Here is a 19,509-nt window from a genome sequence, read left to right as displayed (position 1 = left end):
TTGGAGTGGTTTTTGTGGTCTCCTCTGCTGTTACCATGGTGACAGGCTGATACACAGAGGCATACAAAGCTCTGAATTGCTCTGATTCTCCAGCAATTCAGAGCAATTCTTCACATCAGCATTCAAAGCAACGCTTCAGCTGCAGCAATCAAGTTTTCTCACATTCACATTTTCTTTAGGAAAAGCCCTTTTTTCTATTATGTCCTAATAATTCTTCAGGGAACACACATGAGTACTGTGAGCATTAAGGTTTCACAGAAAGCAGCAGTTGTTGCCCCATTACCTCATGTTCTGCTTTTAGTCTGAATTACAGTGATGAGTCATGAAACTTCCACAAAGTGTTATAAGAAATGTGGTGTTAAAGTAATGCCTCATGCCACTGACAGGTAAGAGTGTGTTTCAAGCTGACACCAGCAGAGTTTAATGCTATCATACATGTATTTAACAGACTACTGAATCACCTATAAAGAGTATTTCAATCATTACACTCACAGTGTTACAGAATTCCCTCTTGTTATATTTAAATATCATATTTAGCTGAAAGTGTGTATTTGGGGTCATCTCACACACTTTGTCAGACATTATGTTACACAAGAGTTACAGCCTGTCACCTCCAACGACTCCATGCATGTCAGGGTTTGTGAGTGAGAGCGGACACAGTTGCAGGACGCAGAGCGTCTTTTATTTCAGCCAGGAGGGCAAAACAATACAAAACTAAAAATCACACTTGTCGTGGTCAAAAGGTAAGGTACAAAAGCAGCAACAAAAAAATCACACTTAGCATAGTGGCAAAACTAGATCAAGAAAACCCGGCAAATGGTAAAAAAGGCGAGAACAAAAAACAAAGCATCAACAAGGCTTCTACCTGGAGCACAGTGAGGTTAGGCAGAAGTACATGACATCAAGGCAAGGATCAAAGCATGGCATGGCATGGCATGGACGAGACATGGACAGACACAACCCTACACCAGACAAGACGAACTAGCAAGGACAAAGGGGAAGACACAGACTATATACAGGGGGACCAGGGAAAACAACGAGGCACAGGTGACACACATGAGGGCAGGACAGGTAATCATACAAGGAGGGAAAACACAGGAAGCAAAACTCAAGACAATACACAGGGGGAACAGGACTATCAAAGTAAAACAGGAAGCACAGGAAGACAAGACAAGACAACTAAACACAAACCCAAGGAAAGAAAACACCAGAACTACAGGAAAATAACAATAACTAAACACAGATCAACCTAAAAACCCAAAACAAGGAAAACCAAAACAATAAATAAACACCAGGTCGTGACAATGCAATGTTCAAAACTGTCAAAGATGCTGAATCAATCAGAGACACTCAGTGTTTCTTCATTCAGACATTTAATATACAGTATAAAGCTGCAGTAAATATTGATCTCAGCAGGTCTCTGTTACAGTGTTAGCAGACTGAATAATAATGATGAGGCTGACCTTCATGAAAGAAACAGTAATGCTGCATTACATACATGTATTCTTCCCTGTGGCTGCATCATGTGGCTGCATCATGTGTGCTAAAGTCTGCTGCTCTGCTGACCCAGTCTTGGTGAATGTATCATCTTCTCTGTTCAGGGTCTTTATTCTTTCTCTTCACCTAAACTTCTCCTTGCTGTGGATCTGCTGCTGATTTGCTGACATCAGCAAGGACTGTGACAGGATGGTCAGCATCACTGTCCATTCTGTCACAGCACAGTGAGGACAAGAGGTTGTCTATGGCTCCTTTTCTAATAAAAACATACATGATCAGGTCTGCAAGAGGACTCAGCTGAAGAAGACATAAACACAAGTCAGTGAAAATGGTGTTATTTCTGGCTTCATCAACCAGAGACCAGATGATGTCAGGCAGAAATAGCAATGTGTAAATCAGCAGCACTATCAGCAAGATAGCCACAATTCTTCTTTTTTCATCAGAGGGGACACTGCGAGCTGAGGACAGAGCTCTAAGAGTCCCAACCAGGAAGAACATGAACAGAGGGAGGGGCAGGAGGAGAAACACAGAGAACACAGTTAATATGACCTTATCATCAAACCACAGATAGAAAGGCAGGACACAGACAAGAGGAAGGACCCAGACCACAATGCTGACGATCATAGAGGATTTAATGGTCCGTCTGTATCTGTACCACAGTGGGTGGGCAATGACCAAATACCTGTAAGACAACACAGAGACATAGACAGTTTTTAAGGTGCATCAGACTATACGTATAGATATATATATATATATATATATATATATTGACTATAGGTGTCACCGGAGTATTAGTCGCACCAGCGGGCCAAAAAATCACTATGTTTTTAGCATAACATTGCCTCTTGAATTCCTCTTAACTTTAGTGATATGGCTGCGGGGCATTGAGAGTGAGACACACACATTTCAACAAGTCCTCACATGGAGAAATGATTAGCTTCACCACACAGAAATTCTTATAAACATCCTGTAAGTGAGTAAAAGGCAGACTACTGTGCACTCATATAGCTGTCTGGAATTAGCGACCTATCGACTGAGGCTCAGCTGCAAGCGCACGTTCCATGAACACCTGCTCGGAATGCAAAGTGTGGACAAGCTGGAGGTGGAACAGAACCATCAGGAGGGGGACAGAACAGCTACCATTATGCTTGTAATGGGACATCAGGACACAAGGCTAACTAAATTTATATATTTTCATATATAAGTCGCACCTGAGTATAAGTCGCATACCTATAAGGATGTAGAAAAAAGGGTGACTTATAGTCATAGAAAATATGATATATGCATAAATTAAATCCACAGAAAATAATCAGACAGTTACCTTTCCATGGAAACACACACCATGAATCCAACGCTGACCATCAGACCAAAATCGAAAAAATAAAACATTACAAAGTTCTCACAGGTCTTGTCTGTCACCCAAACCATCATACAGCAGAGCTGGAAAAGGTCAGAAAGTAGAAGGTTGATGACGTAAACTGGAGCAACATGATCTTTTTGGATCTGTAGGAAACATTGAGAAAAATCTATAAATGATAAACAATGTTCTCATCAACACCTCCTCCAGTCAGTTTCCACAGGCAGTTATAACACATATGTTACATACAGACTGCACCAACACATCCATCAATAACAAATGTCAGTCATCATGAACATACCACAAAATAAAGTGCGATGATGGCCACTATGATCAAAGGAAGTCCAATACAACAGATGATCCATGTCAGCACATACAGGATGAATGCATAGTTTCCAGTAAAGCAGATGTAGTTTGTGTTGTCATCATAATTCGTATCATAACTTTGGTTCCCCGAGGTGTTGTAGAGTTCCTCCATTCTTCAGTATCTGGTGTTTGAGAGATTATGTTTGTCCTGAGTGACAGCAAGTTGTTTAACCGCAGATATATCCTTATAGCTTTAAAGTTCACATAAACACTGGGTTCGAGTCTGTTTGAGTCTGTATGTGGAAGAAAGAAGAATAAAGAACACTAACAGAGTCAAATATCAATAGGTACATCAAGCAGCACTGATTAATCGATCTTAAAACAAAATATATCCACAGTTGTTCATGCACCTCCTGTGTAAAGCTGCCTCATTCTGTTACATATGTATATATAAAATCTATTTACCTTTGAAAGTTGTTCTTGACTCACTTCTTACAGCAGTGTTTTTCTCACATAGAAAACTGTACAGAATGACTGTATTTCCCTATGAGACTTGATTTTATCTTCTCACATATTGCTGTGGTATTATTATATTACTATTAATAATACTAGCATCGACTCCTTAGAATAAATGTGAAGCATTACTCACCAGCTCACATGCAGCAGCTTCTTCTACAGCTGTATTTTTTTCAGTAGAATTTTGCACATTGTAATGTCATGCACTCAAACCTTACTGTAGCATTATATTGTCATTCAGTCAAACACTGACTGAACTTTATCAGGCATACTGATCTTTGAAGTTTTTTATGCTACATTCATTATTTCAGGGTTTGAGTTTACAAATACAACATGAACAATAAAACATAAACAATAAACAACATAAAACATGAAACTTCCTGTCACACTGTCCTTTTTCATGCTGATTAGAAGGGACACACTCAGCAACAACACAGTGAAAGCTTGTCTAAATCTCTGATCTTAGTCTTGCACTCACACACCAGTGGTGATGAAGCCAGAATCCAAGGCGCTCCTCTGCAATCATTTCTTGCCCGACAAGACTTGGATATGCAGATAGGGCTGAGGGTTGTTTCGTATGGACAACCTGCTCTATCACAGCTGATCATAATGTGATATTTTGTATTGTGATGACAGTTTGGTTGGTCATTAAAGAACAATTCCAGGGTTAACACTTACATTTTTTTTGCTAGGTGTGGCCTCCCTACCTTCCTTTCACCAGGAACTGTCAGGTAAGTTGGCTTCTTCCCTTTTTTTGTAATTTTTCCTCTGAAGGCCTTTGAACTAAATAAGTGTAAGCCACCTTACATTCATTGTAATGTCTCAGCCCTCAGTCAGTAAAATCAAAGTATTTTGCGTGAGCTGAGACCTCAAAACTTTCTTCCAATCACTTCCATGGCCTACATTCACTTCCTGTGAAGATTGGTGCAGTTCACCACACTGAGGTTCTGTGTGAGGTTATTAACTGTAAATAACGGAAAGTTCACTCCCTCAAAGACCATCTGGTCTGGTCTAAAATGGATTAAACCTTACTTCATCTCAGATGAAGAGCAACACGACATATTACACTGTATATATAGAAAAAGAAAATTGGAGAAGCCGTGTTTAAAGAAAACAAGTACTAATCCTGATTCACCATCTTGTAAAAACACTTTTAGCAGCATAAACCTAACGTGGTGGTTTTCTGTGGGGAAATGCTGCTTCAGTTCATTGAGCTTTGCTAGCATGTGTTTACGTACAGCTCACTAAAGATTCCACCACAGACCACAGACATGTCCTTTAGTATTCACAAGTATAACTCAGAATGTATGACTCCATTAATTATGGCAAGCCGTCCATGGAATGGTGTCAAAACAAGTTGGAAAAAGCAGAGCAGAGAGCAAATAGGAAAGAGAAGAAATGGTCCAAAGACCATTATAAGAGTGATGGCAACAGCACAAAGGACCGAGACACTAACACAGAGCAGCACAGAACCTTTGGTTTGTCTGATGCACTGCAGCTGTGGGAGGGTGATGGCAAAACACCTGCAACACAGAGCAGAGATACAGATTAATATCACACTATAGACTGTAATTAATAGAATGGTCAGCAAACACAATGAAAAAACATAGGTACCTTTCCAGAGCAAAACACACCCTGAAGCCAAGGCCTGTCATCACAGCAAACCCGACAATAATACGAATGTCATATATGGCTTCATAGTCAGGTATGACATATTCATCAGGTAGGACATATTCGTCAGATATGACATATCCGTCAGGTATGACAAGCATCTGAGTGATCATAGTGCAGAAATGGATGAGATTGCAGATGAGGAGGCTCATGTAATATGTGGCAGGCACATGGTCGTTCGGGACCTGCAGGAAACATTCATATTAATGCAAAATATTTCAAACTTCATGTGAGTGTTGAGGATGACAAGGACCACAAACCCCACACTAGCACCAGACATTAAAACAACAACATGGAGTATCTGAGAATATTTTTTGTTGTATTTGCAGACCCATATTGTTTATACATACCACGTAAAGCAAATAACAGATGGCGGCTATGATCAAAGGAAGGCAGGCCCAAATGTTGAACCTAATCAATAGATATTCAACATTCATCTTGCTTCCTGTGCGATGGAGGAGCTGTAAGAATAAAACTATAGTAAACAAATGATACTATAAAAAAAGTTGTCCAAAAGAGCAATAAAATTTAATGACAAAGCGAAACAATATGTAGGATTCATTTATGACATCAATTTGGTATTAGTTTCATAATTTCACACTTGGATTAACTTCAAATTCATATGCTGTTCAGTGACAGTACTGTGACTGGCTGGATATCTTTCTCTAGAAGTGATTAAAACAGAGCTACTGAACCCACAGCTGTTCTTCACAATAGTGTTTTGTTGTTTTAAATGTCCTAAAAGCAAACATAATTGTGTATATGTTAATAAGTAATAAAAACAGAAGCTATATATACCTGCCCTTTACATATTTTTTTATTAAAAAATGGAAGCCTTACCTTCCTTATCTTGAAGTGTCTCTCTATCTTAAAAAACCCGTCACTCAGTAAGCTCAAAAGGTTTAAGTGAGCTGAGACCTCTGAGACCGAGACCTAAAACTTTCCTTCCATCATCCTTGGCCTACATTCACTTCCTGTAAACTGCAGGTAAAAAAGAGTGGCAAACATTCAAAGAAAACAGTTCAAATGAAATGTGACCCTGACTGTATATATAGGGAGCAGTTTTCTGTATGAGTATTGTCATGGTTTCAGCCAGGTCTTTTATTTTGTAGTTCATTTTCTGTTTGTATTAGTTCTAGTTTTACTAGTCACTTCCTGTTTTATTTTGAAACTCGATCTTTCCCCTGTGTTTCAGTTCTGTTTTCCTCATGTGTGCTCCCTTCCCCCACCTGTGATTACCTGCTCCGCCCTAATGTGCTTCACCTGTGTCCAATTGTCTTCCCGCCCTCCTGTGTATAAAGCCTGTGTGTTTTCTGCCCCTTGTTGCCAGTTCGTTTTGTGAGTTATCCTGCGACACAGCCGTCCAAGTAGCCTTCCGCTCTTGTGATTTCCCCAGTGAGTTTTCCGAGTGAGTTTTGGAGTTTCTGAGTGAGTTTTGGAGTCCCTTGTGAATGAACTATTTTGGATCTGACTACTGTTCGTTGCCTTCGCCCCTTTGTGATACCTTTGCCTCATGGACTGTACTCCTGTGTACTGATTTCTGCTTTGGACTTTGACCACTGGTTTTTGCCTGTGCCCTTTTGGATACCTCTGCCTCGCGGACTGAACTTCTGTGTACCGAACCTTGCCTGTATTAAAACACTGAGAATTGCCTGATACTTCCGGCTCAGCTGCATTTGTGTCCTCCACCTTATATTAACCCTGACATTACGAACTGGCCATAACTGGACGCAGCAGACTGAGCAGCTATGGAGGATCCAGTGGAGGTAATATTTTTATGGGAAGGAATTTCTGAAGAGAAAGCCCAGCTCCAACAGGCTGTGGACTGCATAGACCACATGTCCTCTCCTCCTCTGGAAAAGACAGAGGTTCGGCGGTTGTGTTCCCACCGCGTCTCACTGCTGCAAAAGCTAGGGGCCCTTTGGAACACGACACAGAAGCTACAGGCCCGTATGAAGGAAATTCTGGTCGAAGAGCCGTGGATGAGAATTGACTATGAACCCGTGTTCGAAGAGATGGACAATTTCCATTCTCCGGTGGCTCCGGTGCTCCCTGCCTGGGCCGTTCGTACCGCACCAGCTCCGTTCACGGCTTCACCACGGTTATCACCACTCACTTCCGGTTCCGCCCGGAGGCGGGCTCCCGACGACGTCGCCACTTCCGGTTCCGCCCGGAGGCGGGCTCCCGACGACGTCGCCACTTCCGGTTCCGCCCGGAGGCGGGCTCCCGACGACGTCACCACTTCCGGTACCGCCGGGAGGCGGGCTCCCGACGACGTCGCCACTTCCGGTTCCGCCCGGAGGCGGGCTTCCGGTTCCGCCCGGAGGCGAGCTCCCGACGACGTCACCACTTCCGGTTCCGCCCGGAGGCGGGCTCCCGACGACGTGGCCACTTCCGGTTCCGCCCGGAGGCGGGATCCCGACGACGTCGCTCCTCCCGTTTCGGCCAGAAGGCGGGCTCCAGACGGCGTCCCTTTTCCTCCCAAGAACACGCCCCAGACTACACCACCTGTTCTGGGGCCTGCCTGTGTTACTCCTGATGGAATATCTGTCATGGCGAAGGACTTGATATCTGTTGGGACCAAAGAAACGCAGACTGAGACTTTGGGGAAAGCCTGTTTGGACTATGGGGGGTCTTCTGTTCTGGGCTCCAGTCCTGACCCAGATGGACCCTCAGCTCTAGTGACCAGCTCTGTCACTAGAGAATATCTGGCTCCGGGTTCCAGCCCTGATCCCGCAGAGTTGGCTACCCGTTCTGACCCAGAAGGACCCTTAACCATAGTGACTGAGCCTGACACTGAAGGGTCCTCAGTTCTGGGTTCCAGTTTTGGCCCTGGAGGGCTTCCGCTTCCTGTTTCGAGTTTTGGCCCTGGAGGGCTTCCGCTTCCTGTTTCGAGTTTTGGCCCTGGAGGGCTTCCGTTTCCTGTTTCGAGTTTTGGCCCTGGAGGGCTTCCGTCTCCTGTCTCCTGTTCCGACTCCGGTGGTCCACCGCTCCCGAGCCCCTGTTCCGACCACGGTGGTCCACCGCTCCCGAGCCCCAGTCCCGACGCTGGTGGTCCATCCCCTACTGTGATCTTCAGTCCTGACCCCAGTGGTCCTTCGCCTCTGGTCTCCAGCCCCGACACCAGGGGCGGACTCCAGACGACGTCACTCCTCCCCGCTCCGTCAGAGGGCGGACTCCAGATGACGTCGCCTTCTCCTGCACCACCCGAGGGTGGGTGTTTCTGTGCTGCCCCCAAGGATTTATCTGCTGAGCTTGTGGATTTTTTATTCTTTGGTGTGTTTGCGGCACTGACACTGACTGTGGGGGTGCCTTTCCTCAACACTAGAGGGTCTTCGACCCTGGCCCTGATGAACCCTCAGCTCCGGGTCCCAGTCCTGATCCTGGTGGGGTTCCGTCCCCAGTCTCCTATCCTAGTCCTAGTGGGGTTCCGTCCCCGAGTTCCACTCCTCATGGGGTTCCGTCCCCAGTCTCCTGTCCTAGTCCTGGTGGGGTTCCGTCCCCAGCTTCCTGTCCCGACCTCGGTGGTCCACCGCTCCCGAGCCCCTGTCCCGACCTTAGTGGTCCTTCGCTCCCGAGCCCCAGTTCCGACCCCGGTGGTCCACCGCTCACGAGCCCCAGTTCCGACCCCGGTGGTCCACCGCTCCCGAGTCCCTGTTCCGACCCCGGTGGTCCACCGCTCCCGAGTCCCTGTTCCGACCCCGGTGGTCCACCGCTCCCGAGTCCCAGTCCTGACGCCGGTGGTCCTTCGCCTCTGGTCTTCAGTTCCGACGCCGGTGGTCCTTCGCCTCTGGTCTTCAGTTCCGACGCCGGTGGTCCTTCGCCTCTGGTCTTCAGTTCCGACGCCGGTGGTCCTTCGCCTCTGGTCTTCAGTTCCGACGCCGGTGGTCCTTCGCCTCTGGTCTTCAGTCCCGACGCCGGTGGTCCTCCCTCAGTTCTGGCTTCCTGTCCGGTCCCCGGAGGGTCCTCGGCTCTGGTTTCCTGTCCGGACCCCGGAGGGTCCCCTGCTATGGTTTCCTGTCTGGACCCTGGAGGGTCTTCTGCCTCGTCTTCGGCTATGGCTTCCTGTCCGGACCCTGAAGGGTCTTCTGCCTCGTCCTCGCCGGCGTTCTGCCCTGACCCTGGTGGGTCAGCCTCATCGTCCCCGCCGACCTTCTGCCCTGACCCTGGTGGGTCAGCCTCATCGTCCCCGCCGACCTTCTGCCCTGACCCTGGTGGGTCAGCCTCATCGTCTCCGCCGACCTTCTGCCCTGACCCTGGTGGGTCAGCCTCATCGTCTCCGCTGACCTTCTGCCCGGACCCGGGAGGGTCCACAGCCTCGTCTCCACCAACCTTCTGCCCTGACCCTGGAGGGTCAGCCTCCTCGTCTGGTGGGTCAGCCTCCTCATCTCCGCCGACCTTCTGCCCTGATCCTGGTGGGACAGTCCCATCGTCTTCGCTGGTCTTCTGCCCGGACCCAGGAGGGTCCGCCTCGCCTTCCTCGCTGGTCTTCAGCCCGGACCCAGGAGGGTCCGTCGTCTCGTCCTCGCTGGTCTTCTGCCCGGACCCAGGAGGGTCCGCCTCGCCTTCCTCGCTGGTCTTCTGCCCGGACCCAGGAGGGTCCGCCTCGCCTTCCTCGCTGGTCTTCAGCCCGGACCCAGGAGGGTCCGTCATCTCGTCCTCGCTGGTCTTCTGCCCGGACCCAGGAGGGTCCGCCTCGCCTTCCTCGCTGGTCTTCAGCCCGGACCCAGGAGGGTCCGTCGTCTCGTCCTCGCTGGTCTTCAGCCCGGACCCAGGAGGGTCCGTCGTCTCGTCCTCGTTGGTCTTCCGCCCGGACCCAGGAGGGTCCGCGTCTCCATCGCTGGTGGTCTTCCGCCCGGACCCAGGAGGGTCCGCCGTCTCGTCATCGCTGGTGGTCTTCCGCCCGGACCCAGGAGGGTCCGTCGTCTCGTCATCGCTGGTGGTCTTCCGCCCGGACCCTGGAGGGTCCGCGTCTCCATCGCTGGTGGTCTTCCGCCCGGACTCTGGAGGGTCCGCGTCTCCATCTCTGTTGTTTTTCCGCCCGGACCCTGGAGGGTCCGCGTCTCCATCTCTGTTGTTTTTCCGCCCGGACCCTGGAGGGGCCGCGTCTCTATCTCTGTTGTTCTTCCGCCCAGACCCTGGAGGGTCTGCAACCTCGTCTCTGGTGTTCCCCCGCCGTTTCTCTCGACCCTGGGAAATCTCGGCCTTCTCAGCCTCTGGCCTTGCTCTCTGAGCCCCCCCCAGACTTCGTCACGCTGGGTCTCTACCCAGTTTTCTGAGTTTTTGTTTTCTGGACCCTTATTAGACTGATTTTTTGCTCCCTGTATTTTTGTTCAGACTCATGGTTTCTAGTGGAACGTCTGGGAGCCGTTCCTTGAGGGGGGGGTACTGTCATGGTTTCAGCCAGGTCTTTTATTTTGTAGTTCATTTTCTGTTTGTATTAGTTCTAGTTTTACTAGTCACTTCCTGTTTTATTTTGAAACTCGATCTTTCCCCTGTGTTTCAGTTCTGTTTTCCTCATGTGTGCTCCCTTCCCCCACCTGTGATTACCTGCTCCGCCCTAATGTGCTTCACCTGTGTCCAATTGTCTTCCCGCCCTCCTGTGTGTAAAGCCTGTGTGTTTTCTGCCCCTTGTTGCCAGTTCGTTTTGTGAGTTATCCTGCGACACAGCCGTCCAAGTAGCCTTCCGCTCTTGTGATTTCCCCAGTGAGTTTTCCGAGTGAGTTTTGGAGTTTCTGAGTGAGTTTTGGAGTCCCTTGTGAATGAACTATTTTGGATCTGACTACTGTTCGTTGCCTTCGCCCCTTTGTGATACCTTTGCCTCATGGACTGTACTCCTGTGTACTGATTTCTGCTTTGGACTTTGACCACTGGTTTTTGCCTGTGCCCTTTTGGATACCTCTGCCTCGCGGACTGAACTTCTGTGTACCGAACCTTCCCTGTATTAAAACACTGAGAATTGCCTGATACTTCCGGCTCAGCTGCATTTGTGTCCTCCACCTTATATTAACCCTGACAAGTATGTCTCATTGTGGGTAAATATTTGTTGGCATGTACAGCTCACTGAAATATTCAAGCACAGCAGGTCAATCATGTTGTAGAACAATTCATTATTTGAATCACAATGTTGCAGAAGTACCAGAATCAACCTGTTGATGTGAGAAAACCCACCAGCATGTCAGATTGTAGCTGCTCTGTACTGAAGAATGGGCTAAAATTCCTTCAAGCCATTGAAGGAGGGCTTATCAGCAGCTAACATAAACCTTTAGTTATTGTCACTTTCATTTAATGTTGGACAAAAAAAAACAAGGAAATATTTCTGCGTCAATCATTTTCCTGAATGAAAAATGTATCATATTTCAATTTTCATTAGTTTCTATAGTTACCGGTATTCTCAGCTTTAGCTTTAAGAAGATCTCATAATTTGATTAGTAAGGAGAAATTCTTCGAGAACACAGCAGTCAGACGCCCACTTTAGTCCCCTTGGAGACACACTGACAGGGACTATTGAACAATAAATCAAAAGCAGACTTTGCTTTAGTCAGGTTTACAGAATTTATTAATTTTGTAGGAAAACATATAAAAAACAAAGAATAAAGTTTCCTTCATTACAACAAATGAGGAACATTCATTAAAGCCTACATGAACTGAATTACTACAGTGTATGTTACAGTAGTAATGTTCTTCTATGTGTTGCAGGTAGAGTGGATCTTTTCCTCTTCTGATGCAGTGACTGCAAAAAACCTGTTTCTAAATAAAAATGCATAAACCCTGCCTTGTAAGTTCACAAGCATCCAAATGTTGACAAGCACTTACATTTTTAAAAAAACTTTTACAAAGTTTCAATTTCACTTTTCACACACCCCTGAGGCATCAACAATGCATCACTACCTCATACAGTCGTCTCTGCTGCATCTGCTTCTTCACTGTTGTCCATCTTGCAGCAGCACAGAGGAGCCAGCAGCTTGTTGATTGGGCCCTTTGGCATGAAAACAATCAGAATCAAGTCCACAAAAGGACAGAGCAGAAAACAGGATACAATAAACATTGACACGTAGAAAGGAGCTGAAACATGTGAGAATATGCCTATAATAACCCAAATGATTAAGGGACAAAACAGCAGAGTATGTTGAAGCAGCAGCAGAACCAAAATGGCCAAAGTTCTTCGTTTTTCCTCAGCTGGCATCACGGTGGCAGCAGGCAGGGCTTTGATGGTCCTAGCTAGACAGAAGATGAACACGGGGACAGTGAGCAGTAAGAATACAGGGAGGAGGTAGAAGAGAAGATCTGATAAAAAGAACATTGGAGAAGAGACAACAGCACAAAGGACCCAGGCACCAACACAGAGCAGCACAGAAACTTTAGTTTGTCTGATGCACTGCCACTGTGGGAAGGTGATGGCAAAACACCTGCAACACAGAGCTATTAATCGACCTGTCTCTTTAAGAGACAGGTCGATTAATAGCGTGTGTGTACTGATATTCAAATGATCAGTACAAATGATCAGTACACACAATCATTTATTCAAATGATCAGTACACACACTGAAAAAACAAAGGTACCTTTCCAGAGCAATAAGTGACCAGAAGCTGACAGCTGCGATCACAGTGGTGATGCTGGTGAAGATATTGTGGACTTCAGCGTCACAAGGTTTTGCTTTCCAAATAATCATAGGGGAGATCTGGAGCAGATTACAGACGAGGAGGTTAAATCACAGGGATGTGATTTTTCCGCACCTGCAGGAAACATTTAGCAAAAGTCACATTAATGCAGTAGAAACATTATGTCATGATGTCCTACATGTTGTGTAGAAATGTTGCGGTGATTATGAGTTTAGATGCAACACCACCTCACACATGTAGACAAGGAGCTGACATGCACCATACAACCACATGAGGGCACACTGCTTATTTCAGTGGTTTTGACTTCTTACTGTACGTTGTCATGGGGAGGATGGGCTGTTGACCAGTCTCATGTTGTCAAAAGCAATTCAGCAGGTAAAGCTTTCACATCAAAATGAAAGCATGTGTTATCAGAAGTTATATTTACCAATAAGTGCTGCTTAATTATATGCATTTATAGCCAGGTGAGATACAACCTGTCCTTAAAAGGAAAAAAGGTCGAATTTTAAAGGTAAAATTTGTTTTTAAGGAAAAGGCCCGTGTGTGTGGCACCAGCAGAACCAGCACACACTCAAAGTAGACAGAGGAGGACAGAGGAGTGAGCAGTAAATGGCAGCAAAAGACTCTTACAATGATGAAAATGGAACAAGAGCACATTAGACATAGATACTGTGCCAGTGAGCTCCAATTTTTATTATTATTTATGAAAAAAATGCGGCACTTCGCTTTTCTTATGGAAGTGTGGCCCTGGCAAAAACTAAAACTAAAAAATAAATAAATATTGGCGCTCCCCTGCTGTAATGTATTAACTCTAATGTGTTCAACATAAAAAACACATTGTTTACGGTAAAACGCAGCTCACTGTAATTTACAATCCACTGATGATCTCTGTATTTACATTGTGCGCATCAATGAAAACATAAACTGTAACTACGATATTTGAAAGCAGCTACAGGGGTATAAATGATATGTATAATGTATAATGGTATTGTTTAATGGTGGATTAAAACACTTTAAGTAGAGCGACTGGACAACAGACATTAGCTGAGCAACACAGAATCAATTTAACTAACACTACTGGATAACGGCAAACCAACCTGTTGTCATCTTCATCTACAGGTTCCTAAAATGCCTTGTGATAATGTTGCATAGATCCGAGTTTGAGTCATACAGCGAATAGACTATTAGTGTTTACTGCCTAATAAGTTGAAAGCTTCAATTCCTTAAATCTCATAGGTTGGGAGTCAGTGCGGATGAACTCCTCCGAGGGATATCGCCCGATTGACTTCATATCAGGTGGATGTCACCTAAAGACAGTGCTGATCACAAGTTATCTAAGGCTTTTCTCTAAGTTAAAGGGCGTGGCCGCTGCAGCGTCACTTTACCATTCATACACGAACAGCTCTCTCTCCTACATACTTGCTCCAAACGGCTTCAAACTTTCTGCACATCATCAGAGCCCCGCCCTGAACGTCTCTATGTCATCATGATCTGTGCCACTCATGGCGCTCCCTTGTGGTGGAGACGAAATGCCATGTTCTACACTGACATGCACATCTCTCAAACTGTGTCTTTCCCTACCATTTCACAGCCAAATGAGGATCACAGACTTGAAGTCTGAAGAAGGATGAGGATGAAACCAGACTGTTCTTTCCCCTTGTCCTCCTCAAGTGCTTTAATTGTCCATATAACTGCATGGGTTTTCAGAAATGACTGCAAGGCAATTAGGTCACACAGGTGCTCAGCCTATATGATTAATGTCCTATTTGTCACAGTCTCAAACACACACAGAAAGGCTAACAAGCAAGGACAGAGCGTGTGCTGTCAGTGTCTTTCTGTAAGTGAAATGTGGATGTTCCATAGACAGACATTCATCAGTGCTTCCTTCATGTTTTATGTACACTCTGTGAAGTGTGTGACAGGGTGAGCGCAGTGTTGCTTCACCACCATATTAATTTGACACATTGATGTGAGAGAAGATTTATTTTTATTTTTTACAGAGGTTAATTTTTAGGGTTTTTGTGATGATGTGGTGAAATACAGTGAGATGCTGATCCCCTCCCAAGGTGAAAGTAGAGCATCTTGACTTTACAATATACTGGTTTTGACACATAAAAGGAGAAGTAGTAAAGCAAAAGTGTCATTAGTACATGCTTTGTTATAGTCGAGACTCTTTCTCACCCAGCCTTCATCCTTCTTTTCTTTCACCCGGCAGGGATCAGACCACAAACATCCATCAGCAAAGAAGTATGAAACATAATTCTTTCCGTTTACTCCCGTTTCCCCAAACATTGTCCCAGAACCAAAAATCGCTTCCGTACTGTAGCTGCCTCTGACCTCTGATTTTAGCCTAGGAATTTAAAACGTACTTCTCCTTAAACTTACTGGCAGAGAGAGTTTTACATACTTCTACGTCTATTCTCTGCTGTTTTCCAGCTTATCCTTCCTTCTGTCAACCTCTCCTTCTTCTGTACCCTCACAGGCTTTCCTGATCCTCTGCTCTCTCTTTAGCTCCATTAGTTATCCTCTGATGGGTCATTAACTATACGACATAATAAATGTATATTGGCGTATGCGAGAATGAGAGAACATAAGATAAGGGGGGGGTTGCGTCTCAGTTCCTGTTCTGTAATTATGAAAATCAATGGGACAGAATGTTTGTTCTGTTTTTTGGGATGAGGCCCAGCCACTGAATAACTAGCTAGGAAAGCCAGTGTCTTAAGACAGGCTACTATGTTTTTTGCATCTCCTGTCTTCTTTACAGTCACTTCACATCCAATCCACAGCCTCCCCTTCATAATCAGCCAAGTCACGCAGGCTTAAGGATGCTTCAAGTTGAGCCAGAGACTCTTGAGTCCCTCAGATTGCAACAAATTCAAATTTCTTCACTGTCTGCCACTGGCAGACAGTGAAGAAATTGGATTTCTTGAATGCTGCTACCACCTAGAGGCAACAAATAAAGGCTGAGCTTTTCTGCTTGAGCTGTTTTTACATGACATGTTCAAACATGACATGTTTATATGTTTCTGCAGACTCTCTAGTGCTGGGGACAGAGGTGGACCTGCAGCAGGTGGAGAACAGTGTGTTTGCCATAGAAATGGTATAGAAAATATGGCTTAACGAACAGGAGCATCTCCACCTTCTGCTGCCAAGCCCCCTGGATAGTCATGTTCCAGGTCAGACACACAGCTCAGCTGGTTTGTGTACAGCACACATGATATGATCACAGTGGTAAACTGACATCTGGGTTTCAAAAACTGGTCTTTTAGACATATGTTTTCCTCCTATGGTACTTGGGCAGTGTGTGTGAATTGTGACATGCAGGAGCACATGATAAGCCCCGCCCTCATCCCCTTGACCCCCAACCTGGGACTGAAGACTGAACTGAAGAACTTTCTGCCTGTCACTAAAGGCTCAGCCAATCTAAGCCCAACACCACAGAGACTGAGAGAAATCAAGTAAGAGTGGGTTGCAATCGTCTCACTGTGGACTGAGCTGAAATGTACAAACCGCAGGCTATAAAATGTTTTCATTCCAATTTTTCATGTCATACTAACCCTTCTTTATTTTTGTTTATTTTTGGGAATATAGGAGAGACGGATGTGCTGTATGCATGCACCACCAGTGATGTGTAATGTATCTAGTAATGTATGTTTGTATCTAGTAAAACCCCATCTGTCTATGAATAGCTCCTTTCTGAGAGCAGGAAGTAGTGGAACATTTCTTCATTTTTTCCCGTCATCAGTGAGCTTTGTTGTGCCGATGTTGAATACAGTTGAGCCTAAAAATCCCAGTCCAGAAAGGTCTTCATTTGTGAGGAGAATGTTTTAACTTTATCACAACACATCCTGTGAAAAATATATCAAGCAAATAAGTTGTTTCTTTCATTCATGTGTCCTTATTAGAAGTGACACTGTTTTGAATTCTTTTCAACAGCAACAAAACAACCGGCCACTTTTCAAAAGCTGATGTCACTCTAAACAATATACACAGACACACCACCCATAAACACCTCCAGTGATGATATAAAGCAGAAATTCAAGTGTATGCTGATTTGCATAGGAGTTGCAGTATAAGTAATGTGTTGTTGTGTGTGTGAGAGAGAGTGTGTGTGTGTTTTGCATACCAGAAACACTTGAAATGATTGTGCTGTGTGTGCATGCATGTGCTTTACATACTTTATCAGTCATCATGTTTTTTCATGTTCAGTGGTCAGACGTTTGGTTTCCTGTTGTTTATAAAGAGCACCTCAAAGAACACCTCAAAACTGTGAACATGGAGTAGCCGACAGAGAAAGGAAAAATTATTGACTAATGCCGATGCTCACTACACGTCAGAGTGAGTTCTTGAGAACATTTTATGCAAAACAGCAACACCTGTTGTCAAACTGTTACCTCATGTTCTGCTTTTAGTCTTAAAGTGTTATGAGAAATGTGGTTAAAATAAAACCTCATGCCACTGACAGGTAAGAGTGTATTTCAAGCTGACACCAGCAGACTTTGATGTTATAATACATGTACTCGATGGACTACTGAATCCCATAAAAAGAGTTTCAGTCTTTACACTCACAATGTTACTGAATCTCAGTCATGATGCCCTACATGTTTATTGGAGATGAGACCTATCCTCTCAGAATGGATTTAATGAAGCCCTATCCCTTTTGAGATCTGAACAGACGTCAAAGGATCTTTAATTTGAATTTTGGCAAACAGAGTGTTCCGAACAACTATTTGGGTGGATCCAGACAAAGTAGTTAACATTGTTTTTTTTTTTCTGCACAACTTTCTGCGAGGTAGAAGATCAGATGCCTACATTCCACTCACATATGTGGATTCTGAATATGCCAACCATAAACTGATTGTTGATGTACTGAAGTTTGATGTACATGGAAAAGAAAATGTACTGTAATAAGATGTATTAAAATGTATATTGTTTTATATTTGTGTAAGACTTATAACAGTGCTTGTTATAAACAAGACAGGTCATGTTATGTACTCATTGTACAATGTTTATTTTTCCATCATCCAGATCAACAGATTTCTTTCAACACATATAGTTCCTTTGAATTTACTCTTCTGCTCACAGCAGCAACACAAGTCGATCAAGTTTCATTTTCACTGAAATGATGACATCTCAGTTACAAACAAAAACTGCATGAATATTCTGCTCAATGCAACAACCTTGCCAACATTACAGTAGCACGCTTGTATGAGGCCTTGCCTGAGATGGGTGGGACCCCATAACAATGTACTGACTGTTTGGAACTGACTCTGTTCTGCCTCCTGTTCATCATACAACATATTCATTATATTGGATTGGGTCTCACCAGAAGGAGGCAGTGCAGCCATGTGTTAAGCCTTTGTGTGGCTTGTAGGTTTTTTGTGTGCTGGAGCCTTTCTTCAAAACTTTGTTGACTAATCACCACATGGTGCTATAGCAGCCATATGTTTTGTTCTATCTATCTATCTATCTATCTATGGGCAGGAAGGTCCCAGGAAGTTCTAGCGGCAGGAAGCTGTCCGTATTGTAGTATTTCACAGCAGTGTGCTGATGTAGACTGCTTTGTTCATCACATGTTCATCTGCACATGTTGACAGAAATATACTCCAGTATTACTACAGCTAATCTTAAAAATGGATCCATGCTGCCCATGAGAGGACTCCTCCATGTCATCACTGATGATGCTGTTCTGGGGGCAGCTTTAGTAACCAGATGTTTGTACACCTCTGTGTGTCTGTGTGTGCTGACTGGTGCCACCAAGGAATTGTGGGTAAATGGAAATAAGGAAAAATATGTCTATGTTCCTGTCTATAATATAACATCACTATTATTTTTCTGCATGTAAAAGGACAGATTTTATAGCCTACTTCATCAGTCATCAGTCACCATGTTTTTTCATGTTCAGTGGTTAGACGTTTGGTTTCCTGTTGTTTATGAAGAAGAAAACCTCAAAACTATGGGACAAATGGAGAGGCGACAGAAAAGGAAAAATTACTGACTAAAAATTACTGAATTACTGAATAAAAACCCTCACTACATGTGTTTTCTTTGAGAACATTAAAAGCAGACAGCAGCACCTGTTGTCAAACTGTTACCTCATATTCTGCCTTTAGTCTACTATTTAATCCTCTATGAAGAGTATTTTGGTCATTACACTCACTGTGTTACAGAATTCCCTCTTGTTATATTTAAATATCATATTTAGCTGAAAGTGTGTATTTGGAGTCATCTCACACACTTTGTCAGACACATTATGTTACACAAGAGTTACAGCCTGTCACCTCCAACTACAACGACTCCATGCAATGTTCAAAACTGTCAAAGATGCTGAATCAATCAGACACTCAGTGTTTCTCCATTCAGACATTTAATATACAGTATAAAGCTGCAGTCAATATTGAGCTCAGCAGGTCTCTGTTACAGTGTTAGCAGACTGAATAATAATGATGAGGCTGACCTTCATCAAAGAAACAGTAATGCTGCATTACATACATGCATTCTTCCCTGTGGCTGCATCATGTGTGCTAAAGCCTGCTGCTC

The 19,509-nt window shown here is 44.6% G+C and overlaps 1 protein-coding gene and 1 long non-coding RNA gene across 2 annotated transcripts; both read right to left on the bottom strand.

The window, feature by feature from the left end:
* Positions 1–1,623: 1,623 nt before the first annotated feature.
* Positions 1,624–3,332, bottom strand: LOC114447611 (proteinase-activated receptor 2-like). Its single transcript, XM_028424001.1, has 3 exons — positions 3,156–3,332; positions 2,819–3,000; positions 1,624–2,179 (listed from the first exon to the last, which is right to left on the bottom strand). The coding sequence occupies exons 1-3, from the start codon at positions 3,330–3,332 to the stop codon at positions 1,624–1,626; spliced, it is 915 nt and encodes a 304-aa protein (XP_028279802.1).
* An 8,551-nt stretch (positions 3,333–11,883) lies between these two features.
* On the bottom strand, positions 11,884–14,345 carry LOC114447722 (uncharacterized). Its single transcript, XR_003671855.1, has 3 exons — positions 14,067–14,345; positions 12,910–13,083; positions 11,884–12,756 (listed from the first exon to the last, which is right to left on the bottom strand). It is a non-coding gene; the product is annotated as an uncharacterized LOC114447722 (long non-coding RNA).
* Positions 14,346–19,509: the final 5,164 nt, after the last annotated feature.

Source organism: Parambassis ranga, chromosome 15, assembly GCF_900634625.1.
Source record: "Parambassis ranga chromosome 15, fParRan2.1, whole genome shotgun sequence".
Taxonomy (NCBI): Eukaryota; Metazoa; Chordata; class Actinopteri; family Ambassidae; genus Parambassis; species Parambassis ranga.
This window is presented reverse-complemented; position numbering and strand designations above follow the sequence as displayed.

Coding starts and splice junctions, on each gene's coding strand:
- LOC114447611 (XM_028424001.1), bottom strand. CDS start 3,332: ATGGAGGAACTCTACAACACCTCGGGGAACCAAAGTTATGATACGAAT. Junction 3,001..3,155: donor TCATCGCACTTTATTTTGTG/GTATGTTCATGA, acceptor TGTTTCCTACAG/ATCCAAAAAGATCATGTTGC. Junction 2,180..2,818: donor GTGTGTGTTTCCATGGAAAG/GTAACTGTCTGA, acceptor GTTGTCTTACAG/GTATTTGGTCATTGCCCACC.